Below are 15,774 nucleotides of genomic sequence, written 5' to 3' on the forward strand. Positions count from 1 at the left end.
CAAAGTACTCAATCAGTACCCTCTATAAAAAAAGTGCTTCCTTCATCCTTCATCCTTTGTTGCAAGTGGTAGAGATCAAAGAAGTGGAGAGGCGGGACATTCCATACTCTAACCCTATACTGAGCATACTCGAGAGTAGTGCAAGTGGACTGGTTCATGTCCATCACCGCCCATCCATATAAACCGATCTCAACCAACCTCAACCACTGACCACTGCCAACCACCATATAACCTCCCGTACCAAGGGTCTACCTTACCATATAACCATACTGACAAGTCCTCTGGGTCTTCTTACTCGAGGGAAAATTCTTCTTTGTTCTAGTCTAGAAGCTTCTTTCTACCCTTTGACAGCATGGCATGGTCAGTGTTTCTTTGGTCTATCCGTCTGGTCCGGACGACTGACAACTGACATGTAAAGACTGGTACTGCTGACTGGCGGCTACTGACTGGCAATGCTGCTGTCGACCACACTGATACCGGTGACTGACTGGCCACTGACTGGCAATTGGGACTAGCAATTGGGACTGACAATGCTCCTGTCAACCACACCCCGTACAGCTGACTGGTTAGTGACTGGCAATTGCGACTGATACTCCTAACTGGCCACCACTGACTGACCATGCCATGCCGTCGTCGTCTACCGCCAACCACGCAACTCACTCCACGGATAATTCCGCGAATACCCTCACTCACTCCACGACCACGCCACGACCACGACCACGACCACGTCTCCCACGACAACGGTACATTCAACCAACCCCCCTCCCCTCCTAAAAAACTCACTCACTCACGAAAAACTCACTACTGCAAAGAAAAGAAGAAATTTTCGGTTTTTAACCATGCATGCATGCACCTCAAACATCCCCCCTCCCCACAACCGCACAATCACCACGCCCTACCAGCCACCCATCCAACTCCCACTCCCAGTAAGACACCAAGGGTCCCCCCCCGTGCCGCGCGGCACACAAAACTCCACCCCCTCCACCCAACCCGCGCGTCCACTTCATAGCCAGCCCCGTCAGTCGACTCCATCGCGATGGCGTCGATTGGAGAGGAGTGAAGCGTGCGGTTGTTTCATGTCTTTTGTTCTGGTCCACAAGTTCTATCCACCGAGTCCACAACTTCTATCTCTTCCACCAGCGAAGTTTGATCCCACACCACCACCACTGCCACGAGCACCCACTACCAGCGCATCGATCAATCACTGCCAGCGAGAGAGTCCACACCACCACCACTACCAGCGCATCAATCAATCACTCAGTGCCAGCGAGGGAGCGCCTCGGCCCATTCCACTGTGCTGGCAGTACTGTACTCGCACTTGCTGTACTCGCACTTACTGTACTTACTTACACTGTCAGATGTACGTACAGTTGGAAGTACAGTAGCATCCCATCCCCCCTCGTATCTTCGTGTAAACCCTGTGCTGTGCTGTGCTGTTCGCGTCTACCTTGCACACCCCTCGTGTCCCTCACTTCTATCACTTCCATCCAGCACACTCAACTCACGCACTCACTTCCCCCCCCTCCTCCCCCTACCCCCAACCCCCAGCTAACAGTGCGATAAGCCGACCGATACTCCGCAAGCACCGCCCAACTAAGTACGTGGACGCCTGCGGTCCATCTCACTCAATACCCACAACCCCACACCACGACGACGCCTCCATTCCCATCCCACTCCCACTCTCCACCCACGAAGAAGAAGCCGATCCACCCACGAAACAAACAACCACCGGATCCACTTCGGCAGTAAAAGGCGGTTGCCAAGTTTACTGCCAAGACAGGCGTGAGCGCCCAGAAGTGGTGTGTGTGTGTGTGTGTGTGTCTGGACTTTTGGGGTGGTGGTGGTAGTGGTGGTGAGTGCGTGCGCGAGCTGGTGGGTGAGAAAAGTAGGGCCGTGGAGTGGGCTCGGGTAATTGACCAGTCACGTCTCTCCAACCACGACCACCAAAGCGTTTCTCCGAAGTTACCGCGCACCATCGCCATACCACTGGCCAAAAAATGCATGACCTGACGGAAATGGCCTACCGGTTAATTATAGTGCGGAATACACATCACTACCCCAATAATTCTCAAGCGGCTTTAGCTCACTTGGGAGAGCGCCAGACTGAAGTTAACTTCGGTTCGATATCTGGAGGCACTGTGTTCGATCCACAGAAGCCGCAAACTTACTGCGAATCGGGGATCACCTCGATTAACGAACACTTCTTTTTTTGCCATTTTTTTCTACTTTTGTATTATTTTTCGGGCGGGGTATGGGGGGGATGGGGAAGACGGGGAGTAAGTGAAGTGAGATAGTTTACCATGGGAAAGATAGATGGAGGGAAGGAAGTAATGAAGTCTATATACTATACTAAACACTCCCATGGACACAATTACCACCACCACCACCGCCGTCGCTGTAGCTTTTTTCCCCAAAAAAAATCCCCCGTGAAAAGGAACGCATTCCCCATCCCCATCCCACTCCCCCCTCCCCGCCGCGAAACGGGAGAAAACCAGAACCCGCCCCTGCAGCAGTATCAATCAACATATAAAAACAGCGCCCGTAGGCCGGTAGAACGCAATTAAGCAAGGAGGGAGTAGAACGCAATTGCCATAACCTAGGGGACTTGGTGGTGCGGGCGGGGGTGATGGGTGAGGGAGGGGGAGCGGCTGTTGGTGGGGTGGGTTTTGTTACTGTTGTTGTGTTCTCACCACCTCCTATTCTCACCACCGCCCATTCTCACCACTCCAATATCTCCTCACCTGCCTCTCTTCCCCCTCACCAGTCCACGCAGCACCCGCTTTCTCACATCCATCTTCCTGTTCGACTGGGCATTGCTCCTCGCAGATAAGTCGTCGGATGCTGAGAAAGAAACTCGTAGCAAGGGCGTTTAGATTTCATGGCTGGCATACTACAAGTAGTTTAACAATAACAAAACCACGGATGTTCCTACTACCACACTATTATCAGTAAGTATCTACTACCATCTCATATTCCCTTTTGAGCCTCAACTTCCCCCTCCCCACCAACCACCTCCAACACCTTGCCCGTGCTCACAGATAGCACTTTCCTCTACCGTGCACACCCATCCCTTCCCATCACGCAACGATCATCCCCTCCCCTTCCCTTCCCTCCTCCCAGCTAGATTGCGAGAGTCGGTACGTACAGAGACTAAGAAACAAGAAATAACCCGCCCCGGCAAGAAATGGTGATCGGCGCGCTGATCGGGGATCGGCTTCGGTAGTGGGAGATGGTGGGAGATGGCGTGCTGGGACTAGACTGGGGGGTGAGGGCGGGAGGTACCGCGCCGTTGCCAAGGAAGGGGGTCTGGGTCTGGATCGTGAGAGGGGGATGGAGATGGGGAGATGGGGGAAGATGCAGATGGAGGTCGGGGGGGAGGTAGAGATAGAGACGTAAGACATAGAAGAGATGGCGATATCAAAAGGATGAATAGATAGGATCTCATCTCTCGATAACCCAGACCTCGCACCATCAAAAGAAAAGAAAAAAATTATATAAGCACCACCCCATCCCACTCTCCATTCTTCTCGGACTTCCCTCCACAGGTCGGTCCCTTGCGGATAACCGAATCTTTTTGGTTTCAAACAAACTACGGGGAGAAGTTTGGGGGAACGTTGCGGTGGGATGGAGGGATGGGTTTGAGGGGGGGGCGCGGGGGGTGGATTGCGAGCGAGGGAAGGGGTGGGGCTGAAAATGGGAGATGGTGGTGAGAAGGTGGTGAGAATAGGGGACGGTGAGAATAGGATACGGTGAGAATAGGAGACGGTGAGACTAGGAGACGGTGAGAATAGGAGACGGTAAGAAGATAGTAGTAAAAACAAAAGAATTCCTCCTCCAATATCCACATCCACGCACCACCCGGTACTCACATATCCCACAATCAACGAACAGATGCAACTCTCAGTTTTCCTCAAGTTATTTCAACCCCTTGCCTTGGTTCACCTCTACCGCCCGTCGACTGCTTTTATAATCTGCTCCTCCTAGAGGGGTTCTAAAAAGAGGTTTTCTTTCAAGACTCGCGCGCTGGGTGGTTTAGGGACTGCTGTGGGGGGAGGGGCAGGGGGGTTTTCTAACATATCAAAACAGCAAAAAAAAAAAAAAAAACATACAACAGTGGGTATTCGCTGGTGGTCACCCACCCAACTACTAATCCACCGATCTCAAGCTTGAAGTGGATTGATACTCTGGACGGTGCCATTTGGACTAGCGGGTGAGCGTCGCCGCCCTTAAGTTTTTGATGCCTCACGATGATCCGGTTGTCCCCCTCAGCTACCTGATGGCGACCACGTCAACACGCACGAAGTGGGTCTCGTATTAAGACGCGATGAACGCGATGCACCGCGACTTTGGATGGCCATGGATAATCTGGTACCTGGGTGAACGAAGGTGAGCGGGGGTGAGCGAGGGTGAGCGAGGGTGAGCGAGGGTGAGCTTGAAAATGGTATAAAAGGCACCCTCCCGCCATGTCTACATTCTGCAGTCTACCATCTACAACATTCTTCATTCAATTTCAAGGACTTCACTAGTACTATGGGACGGAAAACCCTCTCTAAAGAAGGACAAGCTGCTCTAGCACAGTCGCGAGGCTGTTTTGAGGAGAAAACATCTAAAGAACAGAACGTATTAAGTTAAGTTGAACAACGTTATCTCTCTAGCGCTACTAAAGCTAAGCACGTAGACGTGGGGGAGTTATTCCAAAAGTATGTTAGACTTAATCACACTGTGTATAGTGCTAACAGAGATATTAGTTTTCTTGCTGCAAAGGGTATACAGATTGAGTCAGTGCTACAACATAACAGGGCTCTGTATAAAAACTTTGTTAAATACTATGCTTTATCACGATATGGTCGAATTGAGGAACTTCTAACAGTCCACAGTATTGTTAATATGTAGCACCGATATGTTAGCTATGCTCGCATTACAAAATCTAAGATTGACAAGAACATCTCTCGTAATGTTGCTAATGTATGATCTACACGCCCCTATCGAGAATTAATTAACATTTATCTAGTATATTAAGGGTTCTTTAAAGGCTAAGATTGGTCTGAGCACAAAGAAACGTGACAAATACTTAGTCACTAACAAAGACCTAACAGTATTAATAACACATCTGTGGTGTTATGATGATCATGACTATCTACAGGAGCGCTATAGAGTCTAGATATCTTTTGCTTTGATTTTCTTTGCTAATACTGGCGCAAGAGGTGGTGCCTGTGTAGAATCAAGTTGCTATAGGGGGACAAATGAAGCAATTGTTTATAAGGTATGTCTCGAGTCTATATATAGAGCGCTACTTTACTAACTAATTAGGATTGCCGAGTTCATTTGTTGCGATGCGCCAATGGCAGTTTTACTCTTAAACTTGAAGTAGTTCAGCGATATTTAAAAGGAAGGCGTCATGATGAGAATGACAAGTACGTAAGTTCTTAGTAGTTATTGAGCAATGCTTACTAGACATAGCCTCGAAATGGTCATGGAGTCAGTAGACGATTTGCAACATAACGGAGTAATGTTTTTTTTTGCTATAGCAATGGCTAATAATGCATTTAAATTCTACGACACTCTAGAAAAACTTTTGAAGGCTCGCTTGCCAGTAGGGAGAGATTCGTAGACTCTAGGATGGAAAGAAGAAGCCCTTGACCGTCCTGTACTTCGGATGGCATCTTTAAATGGCGTACACGAAAGTAGGGCACTGACCTTTGCAACTCTCTAAGATCAAATCGTCTCTCTTGGAAAACGTGCTAGCTATAGGGACACTGTGAAGATCCATGCAATTTGCGCTAGGGTTGCAAATAAGATTAAAGGTAAGCTTAATCTATACAATACCTAGAGTCTTCTAATTGTGCTAAGATCCATAGGTACGAAAACAGGTTCTAGGTTAGAAAAGCGATGCTGTATATAATGAATACTACAGATCAAAGCTTGTAAAAGAAGATATATTTTCTTTGTACTCTAACAAAGATAAATCTATAGAAACTACTAAGCACATCGAGGTGTTATGCAGCATAGGTCATCAACGTAACGAGAACGCCCCTAGAGACCTTACTCGCAAAGAGAAAGATGAGCTTCATTAAAGCGCTAAAGTCTAAGAGCTCAATATGCACATTAAGGAGGCGACGGCAAAGATGCCTCTAAATCCGGACAAAGGCTCAGCCTAGTTCAAAGAGCGACAGAAGCTATACACTCAAAAAAGTATGCTATACCGATCAGCTCGCGCATCAAATAGAGAGAAGTGGTTCTCTAGTAGTTTCGATGAAGAGGCTCAAAGGCAATTGGAACAAGAGGATGATGAAACTTTACCAAAACTAAGAGGCACATTTCCTTTGACCCACCACCTTATGCTAGAACGCGATCGTATTGCTAATACATTGTTTGTTGCCAAAGGCCTACAAAGCAAAGCAGGGCAAGCTGTTTTACAAGATGTCTACAGCTTATGCAGTAATGATAACCAAGTGGCATATCGACCTAATGAATGGCCTGTTAATGGAGCATGCCCTTCTAACAACTATCCGAAGGTTATTGCAGAGTAAGCATAAAATGCAATTCCAAGTTAATCAAAGCTAACTGATTTAGGTTGAGTCTTCCCATACACTCAAAGCACATACATAATTGCCGCTAACGCGAGCAGCGAGATACCCTGAGTCAACAGCCTAGCTCCTACTCCCGCCAGCTTCGGAACCAAAAGCTCCCATTTGCAGAGTACTGCTATGCATGTTGCAAATGGAGCCACAGTAAGGATAACTGGAGCAATCATTGCAAATGGCATCTTGAAAATCTAACAATAAGATGCGGGCTCCTTACTTTTCGCTATACGCTTGCAATCGCAGGTTACTGTCCATTCTGTATAGCCGATGAGAGCCTTCTTCCATCACGAAGGATGCTGCAATGGATGACGAAGCCTACGCTAATCAATCATATTGACAAGCACCTTGAGACTAGCGCAAAAAAGGAATGTCCACATCCCTTATGTTGCGTAGCACTCATGAACGCTTCAGACTCCTAGGCCCATTTTCAGGATGCTCACTGTATTGAAGAACCACGTTCAAACTGTGTCACTATGAAACGGAAGAGCGAAGATGACGAGGAAAATGTGCAAGACCCGAAGGGCGAGGCTTTGAGCTGTATGAGCAAGAAGGCAAAGGGTGAGCATGAGAGGGTAGAGGAGGAATATGCGAGATCTACGACATCATAAGATAAATAATACTATTGTTCTTTTTAAGTTGCGATTTAAACCGTGACTCAAATTGCGGGTGGTTGCTGTGGCTGAGTCCTTGTACGACGGTGGTGCTTGAACATTTCTAGACTCGGCATTAGATACATTCCGCGGGGTGGACCAAAACCAGTTAATATCAGGTGGGCAAAGGGCGATAGGTCTTATTGACAGAAGCAACTAAGCGTGCTACGTTCAAGTCTGTTTGCTCCTGACTTCTCAAGTCACGACAGTCAATTCAAATCATATGCACACTCCCGCCTCGTTGCACAACCTCCTTACCTCCCGTCCTCACCATGGAAAACATAAGATACAACCTTTCCTCCCCATTTTCCTTCATGCTCACTCGAATTATTTATTTGGTGTCACATCTCCGTCTCCTCCAGTGGTTGCTACTTATCACCATCGCCATTCTCACATTTCATCCACTGTGTCCTCTGCTCTCCACCACCACGACAATGTCGCCGCAGCAGCAAAATAATGAAAATGGAGGAGTTAATAACTCAGGCAATGCAGGTTCTAGTATGGCGTATGTACATGTTTTCATATTTCCGACCCTCTTTTAAGTCGTGCAACAATATGATGCTGTTCTTTGCCTTATCACGTGACACACTTCTTCCAAATTGTAATTCTGGCCTGCAGAATCAGGCATATAAGGCACCCACATTCTGAGACGTGTAGTGTACGGGTGTAGTTTCGTACGGTAGAGTAGCCTACGGGCCACGGCATAAGTAAAGGCCGTGGCCCCATAGAATTCTACAAGTTTGGTTCGCGCTCGGAAATCACAAAATAACTGAGCCAAAACGCTGATGCAAACCACCGCCTCCAGATTCTCCTTAGCCATCCTCGCCGCGGGTCCTCTGGTGCCTCCGCATTACCCTCTCATCGAGTGGTCGACCAATGTCTCCAGAAGCGACAATCCCGTTACGGATTTTCTCTTCGAGTTTATCCCCGTCGAGAAATCCCAGAATAATCCAGGAAGTGCATGATTAGAATGCCAGTCGTTGAGAAGATTGGGCGGACTGCAGTTGTGGGGAGGCAGGAGGTGCCTGGAGTACACTCACTAGCGTCAGCAACCTTGGGCCGGCCTGTGAAGGCGAACGCAGTCAGATATGATGGTGGGCAGATCATCAGCTGAGGGCCTATCGGACTATCAGTGGATCTAGGTTAGGCGGAAGTTAATGGAGCTCTCAGGAAAGCTCCTTTCGTAGAAATAGTTGACGAATTTGAAACTGAAGGATGGGCAGGGCTCTTCAAAATGGCGATTTACTGAAAAATAATAAAACTGCTTCATATTTGCACGAGCTGGAGGACACGAAATACTAATTGGTACATATCAAATAGCCCAAGGTGAGAGGTAGGGAATGAGCAAAGACGAACAGCGATCTGCTGGCTACTACCCGATGATACCGGTGAACACGGCCCTCAATTTTCTGCTGGTCACCACCTGGTGATACCAGATGTTGACCACACACCTCAATTTTATGGTGCAGTGCCACCACGCGTAAGCAAGCCACTATGGCCACATAAATATAACGTAGCGCTATGGCAGCAGTGAAATATGTAATTAGTTTATAATGAACTGCCCTCGAACTAGCAACTAGGAAAGGGCCAAATGGCGAACTGAGTGCAGGGAGAAGTTAGCCAGTCACATTCGTAAGTGTACTCGGTACATAATAAGCCATGTCTAATTGTGTCATTTAGCCAGACTCCTAACTTAGGCTTTCTATTCTCTTAATTAGTGTCAAGCTCATAACAAAACTAGAGGACCTGTATTAATAGAGTATTTTAACACCTGTAAGGGCTCTATTGTTTAATAAACAACTAAGCAAGCACTCGACTAGGGCCTATATCGACCTATGTAGTAGAGTAGGAGTACATTTTAAGGCTGTGCTAGCAGAAGGCGCTGCATACTATAAACAAGAAACGCGACTCGTTACAACAAGCACAGCTTCTAACGTACTAGAGAAGAGCAGAGAACATCCTTCTAGCGATATAATTACCTTTCAACTTAACGCTAAAGAATAGCGTGAGAAATTTAATGCAGAAGTGGCTATAAGAGAGGCTCTAGAGATCGAGATGATAGGAATTAAAGGAGAGAATGCGGAACTGCTGACTGAGATGAAAGCCCTTCGCGAAGAAGAAGCAACGTGGATCCAAGAACATAAAAAAGCACGGGAGGTTCTGCTGATAACATCGCGCATACTTTAAGAACGAGCATTAAAGGCATCTGAAGACTCATAGAGGGTTACACACGCCGCAACTTCCCTAAAGCTGGGAAGCAACCCATGTATGTAGTTTCGTCCGAAATATATTCCTCAATGCATTCTGATCAAACAGCCGAAGTAGTAGGACCTGAATGATACCGCTGGGGAAGCAAAGACGGTCAGGTGTATCCAGGATAGGTACATACATCGGTGTCTACGTGATGAGGCGAGATGCAGAGAAAAGTACGGGGGACGTGGGACGAGTATTGTCGCATTGTGAGGTGGCGAATGATTCCGGGGGTTTTTTAAGCTCCGTTGACGAACTGGAACATAAAAGGATTAGATGTTACAGGGTCCATTCCATGCAGTTACAGCGCTGCTGTCAGATCAATCAGATCTTTTGAGGCTCGAGTCTGAATTGATTAATCTGTTAAAAATACCGAGTCTGATTTGAATTGATTGGATTGACTGATATATTTGATTGTTAATGTAATCTGACAGCGGTCCTATGCCGTTATTGGGACACACTTTGAGAATTTACTTTCTTCTGTAATCAGTCTATCATATAATGTCTCAATGCTTGAGTTTGAGTATGGCCCAGGATGCCAGTCTATGTCCCAGTATGATTACAATCACAATTCCGATATTCTGCTTCTGATTTTCCGTCTTATACCCAAACTGATTCAAAACAGTTTCCCCGGCAATATGACACTGGCTTGTCGGTATTGGGTCATATCTACAGTGACATCCACTGCCACAGTCGTATGTCTCTCCGTCGAACTGGGTGACCATCATGCCCTGGAAGACGTAGTTCTGGAAGTTCCAGTAATAAAACCCATACTTGTAGAATGAATTCAGTTTCTCAGGCGGCACCAAGGCGCCTGCAGTCGCAAACCACAAAACGTTAATGAACGCAACTAGTACAAGAGCACCAACCAAATTCGGAACAATCGAGATAGCAAGAACCACCACGGCTTCGGCGGCTAGTCAGTCGAAAAAAAGCCAAGTGACCCAGGTAAGGAAGGCCGTTAATGAATTTTGACAGTTAGAGAGCCAATAGAAGATGATGGAAAACATGATGGAGAAGAGAAACAGGTGCGGCATGCCAACCAAGAAATTGGACACTGAAAACAGGGTGGCCCCGTATAAACCGTTGCGTTGCTCATGGATGTACTGTTAGTGGTCTTCAATGAAAGCGGGGACGTATGTCACTGCCATGAACGCCATGAATCCGCAGCTAACAAGGAGCGCGTTAATCAGAAGCTGGATGGAGTCTTGGTTGCGGTCCAACTGCAGCCAGAGTGTTCCCATCAGGATAGCCAAGCCCATATACATGACGAGCCGAAACGTGTATGCCATGATATCGCGGTATGCCTTGAGAAAGCTTCGCTGCAACAAGGTCATCAGCTGGCCGCCTATACCGGGCTTGTCGTCGGCTTGGATGCTCAAACCCTCGGACGAACGATCAGTAGCCAGTATTGACTCGCAAAGAAGCTGAGCGCTGTTAGATGCTTGCCAGAGAGACTGCAGGTCCGCAATGCGTTGAGAAGCTGCGGTTATGTCTTGTGAAAAGTCAATATTGACTAACTCAAGCAGAAAATCTGCAGGATTGACTCGTTGAGGGATTGTTACACCGATGCCCTCGCAGTAGTCAATCACAGCGCTCCTAGCGCCAAAGTACTGTGTTTTCCCCGCCGATAGTAGTAGCAACTTGTTGAAAAGATTAAACGTTGACGTGGACGGTTGGTGAATAGAACAGATAATGATGAGATTGTTGCGCTTTGCAAGGTCGCGTAGGTAGCTGATAATGTGAAAACTGGCACTGAGTCGAGCCCGCTGGTGGGCTCATCGAGGAAAAGAATCTTTGGACCAGTGACGAGCCGTTCAGCAACTGCCAGCCGTCGCTTCTGGCCTTTTGAAATCCCCTTCTCAACAAGCGCACTGGCTTGGTCAACAAGACCAAAGGATTTGAGAAGTGTATCGATGCGGGCTTGAGATTCATGTCTGAAAGATCTATTCGCCATAAGTATATTTCATGGTCATCGAGAGCTTACTCACGTTATGCCTGCCAGCTTTGAGGCGAATTGCAGTGTTTCACGAACAGTCAATGACCCAATAAAGGTATCATGGTCCTCCACAAATGACGTGACATGACGGAACGCAGCATCTGGTAGTTGTGTACTGTTGATACAGACTCGGCCGTCAACAGTAGCATTAATAGGTCGCCTAGCAAGAGCATTCAAGAGCGTTGTCTTGCCACAACCCGATGGCCCCATGACGGCGCAGCAATCACCTAAAGATGGGTCAGTTCGTGGGTGCATATGGACATCAGGGCGATGCATACCAGAATTTACAAGACCTTCTACATTATCAAGAATATTTCTGGTTTGTCCGGTCCTGCGATCCTTGATGGCGACAGTCAATCCGCTCCACGAGATTTTGTGTACAGTGGTATTGAGAAAGTGTTTCTCAGCAACTGGACGCTGCTCGATATCCATTCTCAGATACGGCTTGAATGCACTGGATTGAATGTATACAGTATAGTTTCAAGGATTTTCTCAATATTTTACTATGGAGGCAACAATGAACCGCATCAATATTGTCGTGACTCGTGAGCTGGCGTAGATCTGTGAGGGCCTAAGGTCAGTCTGCCTCTACATCCGCATTCCCAGACGCACAGGTTGCATACCTATAATTCAGTGCATTACCAAGACACTCCGTCGAGGAAACTCGCATGTGAAATACGTTACGTTATGGCTTATTATATACTAATTACACTCACGAATGTGATTGGCTAACTTCTCCCTGCACTTAGTTCGCCATTTGGCCCTCTCCTAGTTGCTAGTTTGAGGGCAATTTATTTTAATTACATATTTCAATACCGCTATAGCACGATGTTATATTTACGTGGTCTTAGTGGTTTACTTACACGTGGTGGCACCTTGCAGCAGAAAATTGAGGTGTGTGGTCAACATCTGGTATCACCGGGTGGTGGCCAGCAGATCGCTACTCTTTCAAATTGTGAGCCATTATTTCCGTCAACTTATTAACACTGTTACTCACGGGCATAGAGGGCAACCGCACGTGGGATTTGAGCCACAATTGAATCCGCAACTGAGACGTAATCTTAGTTTCAGAGTGACGACGATTTGTAAAACGCCAACTACAACGCCAACATCGTCAATGGTTTCCCTCACAACATTGTTAGCCACAATTGGCAGCCGCACCCGCAATTTGAGCCACAGTTTAAATCGCAATTTGAAAACGACAATAGTATTATCTATCTTATGACGTCATAGATCCCTTATTTCTCCCCTCCACCTTCTCATCCTCATTCTTTGCCTTTTTGCTCACATAGTAAAGCCTCGCCCTTCGTGTCTTGCATATTTTCCTCATCGTCTTCGCTCTTCCGTTTTCTAGACACACAGTTTGAACGCGGTTCTCCAATACAATGCACATCTTCAAAATGAGCTCTAAAATCTGATGGGGACTTGAGATGTGCGTGACACATAGGGTGTGGACGTTTTGATTCCCCATAAGTAATGAAAGCCCACTATAGGCGCTTCGATTACTTTAGTGTCACGTGGACGTCGACTTGTGATTCGTCAAATCTCCTCGATGCATGGCTCGTCTCCTCGTCATCCGGACTCCATTCTTCCGGCTGGAAATTAGGGTTACTGTAATGTGCAGTATTATAGTGACTATTTTTGAACATGCTTGTCTGGAAGATCGGTGCCGATGGGTCGTTCCAGTCGCTCTCGTACTCGTACTTGGAGTGCCGAAACTGGTTGCCCAAACTAGACAGAGGAACTTCAACATGAAGATTGCGAGTGCGTTGTGGTTGTGATGGTGCGCTATGGACTGAAGGAGCAGCAGCCGGGACGATTGGCGTGCCAGAGTCGTGGGGAGATACCGCTGATATAGGTGGGACATACTGCATGTTTGGTGTCGACACTGATGTATCGAATGGATAGGTGGGTGTCAAGATAGGCTCGTAGTCGCCGAGGGGGGTATATGTCGAGGGAAAGCCATGATTACTCAGAGCTGCCAGAGACAGGCCAGGTATGTTCACTGTACCGGGCAGGTAAAACGAGTTCAAGTTGGGTATCGGCGATGGATCCATAGCACGATTGAAGACGCCACCACGGTTAAACCGGATATTACTAGCAGCGGACGCGCTATCGATGATCTGATGCTGTCGTAGAGATTGGGAAGCGTTGGTATACTTGCATAAGATGTCATAGTGGCCAGGTTGGTAAAGAAAGTGAACGGTGGGTCCAGCAGGGTTGATTGGAATGCCATTATCATCCTCGGCCCGGATAAGATGACTATTAACGTGTGTGCCACTCCTGTCCTGGTAGACAATCTCGACGGCGATACTCATTGGATTCATGAGGACGTCAATCAAAATGGTCACCCCTAGATTCTCAACCTCTATGTTCAGAGGCTCTAGCATGTCCTTGCAGAAGTTGCCGACCCCGTCTGGAATGAAGCCTTGGTTAGTGACAGAGATAGCCTTCAAAAAAGCACTGGCAAAAAGTCTGAAGTAGTACATTATGGCGCTAGAAACCTCCTCGTCGTTGAAGCGCCGAAGGATCAGTGAGTTTGCATCTGATTGTGGCCCCACGTGTATGGCAGCGAGATCCGTCAATAGGTTGATTACTTCACCCCTAATATCCTCAAAGATCCATTTCCGATGGTCGCACCACATTTCAATAGAGCCTGTTAGGTTCATGCTCCCATACTCTTCGTCTATCCGGTCCTTGCTCCCAAGATTGTGGAAAGTCCCGAGGTAGGGGAAGTTCATAGCTAAAGCAGTTAGCGCGTGGTCCTACCATCATCTGAGTTTACCGGGCCCAATATCAAAAGCTACGATTCTAAAATGGAGAAAAGCAGGTTGATGTAGGTTTGAGAATACGGACATCGCCATCGACAGTTGGCATCGTCGAGCAACGGTCGATAGTGACTGTAGGTCTGACATAACTGCTGCTAAGTAGTCAGTAGTGATTTTTATGTACAGCTGGGACGGCCTACTGAAGCTTTGGCCATATAGCCTGGATCGGCCTTTGCGTGTTCGTCTCTGATATCGTGAGTGCTCTTCTCCCCCCCCACCAAAGGTCCCTGTAATTCAATTAGCACAACTCCACGCCAAAGCGAATAGCTGCAGCCTTACTTTCAAGTCTGGTTGATACCCTCTCGCCGGCGCCTCTAGGGTGGCCATATCGTCCGCGGTTGGTGGGTTATCCAAGGTGCTGTTGTAGCGCTGTATCTGACTCCCGAAGGAGCCAAGATCAGTAAAATTTAATCCTAGATTCAACGTCGCAGCCTGGAAATTATAGTCGCTGGGTAGGCTATTGCCTGATACTGACGCGGCATAAGCAAGGGACGAGAAAGGGATCGCTTGCGGCTGAAACATCTCCCGCGAGAGACTGGAGTCTATTCACTTATTCTAGAGCACGAAGGAAGGCCAAGGCAACAGATGATCACTGGCGACGTGAGCGACGAAAGGAACCAAACAACAGTTCGACAGTGATGTGCATCTGCTCTTCGATATGGAAAGTTTGAATTGTTGAACAAGTACTTTATATTCCAGGGGCGAGTATTCCCTACGTGTATATACTCCATCTGTCTCTCTTGAAGCTCCGAGGCTGACGACGTGCAATTGGAAGGCAATAATGGTCGCCGTTGCATGCAGTGAGAATAGATCGCCTTGCAGGCCGAGTGGTGCATGGCCCTTCCTTCAAATATCGCAAATGAGGCAGCACTGTGCACATCGGCTAGCCTCATATTCGTAGCTTGGCATCTTCATTCTTCTTTAGGACCAGACAACCTAGACTAATTGTTCTCCCAGGTTCTGGCCCATGTGAGGATCGTACGACAATCGGCAGATGCCCTACCCTGTTGGGAGATTCCCAAGCTTTGTCGTCTCCTGCATAACATACATGGACCAGATCCCTGTTGACACTTCTGCATCTGGCATCTGCTTGGTTGATCTGTGGTTATCGATTTCTGAGAGACAATAATGCGGGGCTTGGAGCCCAGTGCAGAAACGATCCACTGCCCTGTATCAAAGAGAGACAAGGCAATACCCCGATTCAGGAGTATGAAATCCGCTAATTGAAAAAGACACTATGAGTCCCTGCGGGCGGAGTTAACTCCATATAGGTAAGTACCATACCCATGAGTGTTCAACTCGTTCAATGCATTGCCTTGGGTGCTTACTTCTGCAAGTGCCGCCGATTTGAACTGTCTTGATCCTTGCTCGGAATGCGATCCGCGCTTCCCATGAAACACATCAACGAATACATGAACTATACCGCCACTGCAATATCAATTTGCGTTCCCCAGATCTTGTCA

General features: G+C 47.6%; 3 protein-coding genes and 1 non-coding gene across 4 annotated transcripts; 2 read left to right on the forward strand and 2 right to left on the reverse strand.

The window, feature by feature from the left end:
• Positions 1-2,071: 2,071 nt before the first annotated feature.
• Positions 2,072-2,161, forward strand: VE01_09215 (the record flags this gene model as incomplete). The annotated part of the gene is made up of 1 exon: positions 2,072-2,161. It is a non-coding gene; the product is annotated as a tRNA-Phe (tRNA).
• Positions 2,162-7,057: 4,896 nt separating this feature from the next.
• On the forward strand, positions 7,058-8,199 carry VE01_09216 (uncharacterized protein; the record flags this gene model as incomplete). The annotated part of the gene is made up of 2 exons (XM_018278631.1): positions 7,058-7,142; positions 8,051-8,199. 2 exons carry the CDS (start codon positions 7,058-7,060, stop codon positions 8,197-8,199), a joined length of 234 nt encoding a protein of 77 aa, XP_018126858.1.
• A 2,394-nt stretch (positions 8,200-10,593) lies between these two features.
• On the reverse strand, positions 10,594-11,915 carry VE01_09217 (uncharacterized protein; the record flags this gene model as incomplete). The annotated part of the gene is made up of 4 exons (XM_018278632.1): positions 10,594-11,127; positions 11,175-11,430; positions 11,476-11,710; positions 11,762-11,915. The coding sequence occupies 4 exons, from the start codon at positions 11,913-11,915 to the stop codon at positions 10,594-10,596; spliced, it is 1,179 nt and encodes a 392-aa protein (XP_018126857.1).
• Positions 11,916-12,985: 1,070 nt separating this feature from the next.
• VE01_09218 (uncharacterized protein) lies at positions 12,986-14,833 on the reverse strand (the record flags this gene model as incomplete). The annotated part of the gene is made up of 4 exons (XM_018278633.1): positions 12,986-14,226; positions 14,340-14,403; positions 14,452-14,538; positions 14,591-14,833. 4 exons carry the CDS (start codon positions 14,831-14,833, stop codon positions 12,986-12,988), a joined length of 1,635 nt encoding a protein of 544 aa, XP_018126890.1.
• Between the last annotated feature and the right edge of the window lie 941 nt (positions 14,834-15,774).

Source organism: Pseudogymnoascus verrucosus, assembly GCF_001662655.1.
Source record: "Pseudogymnoascus verrucosus strain UAMH 10579 unplaced genomic scaffold scaffold_52, whole genome shotgun sequence".
Lineage (NCBI taxonomy): Eukaryota > Fungi > Ascomycota > Leotiomycetes > Thelebolales > Thelebolaceae > Pseudogymnoascus > Pseudogymnoascus verrucosus.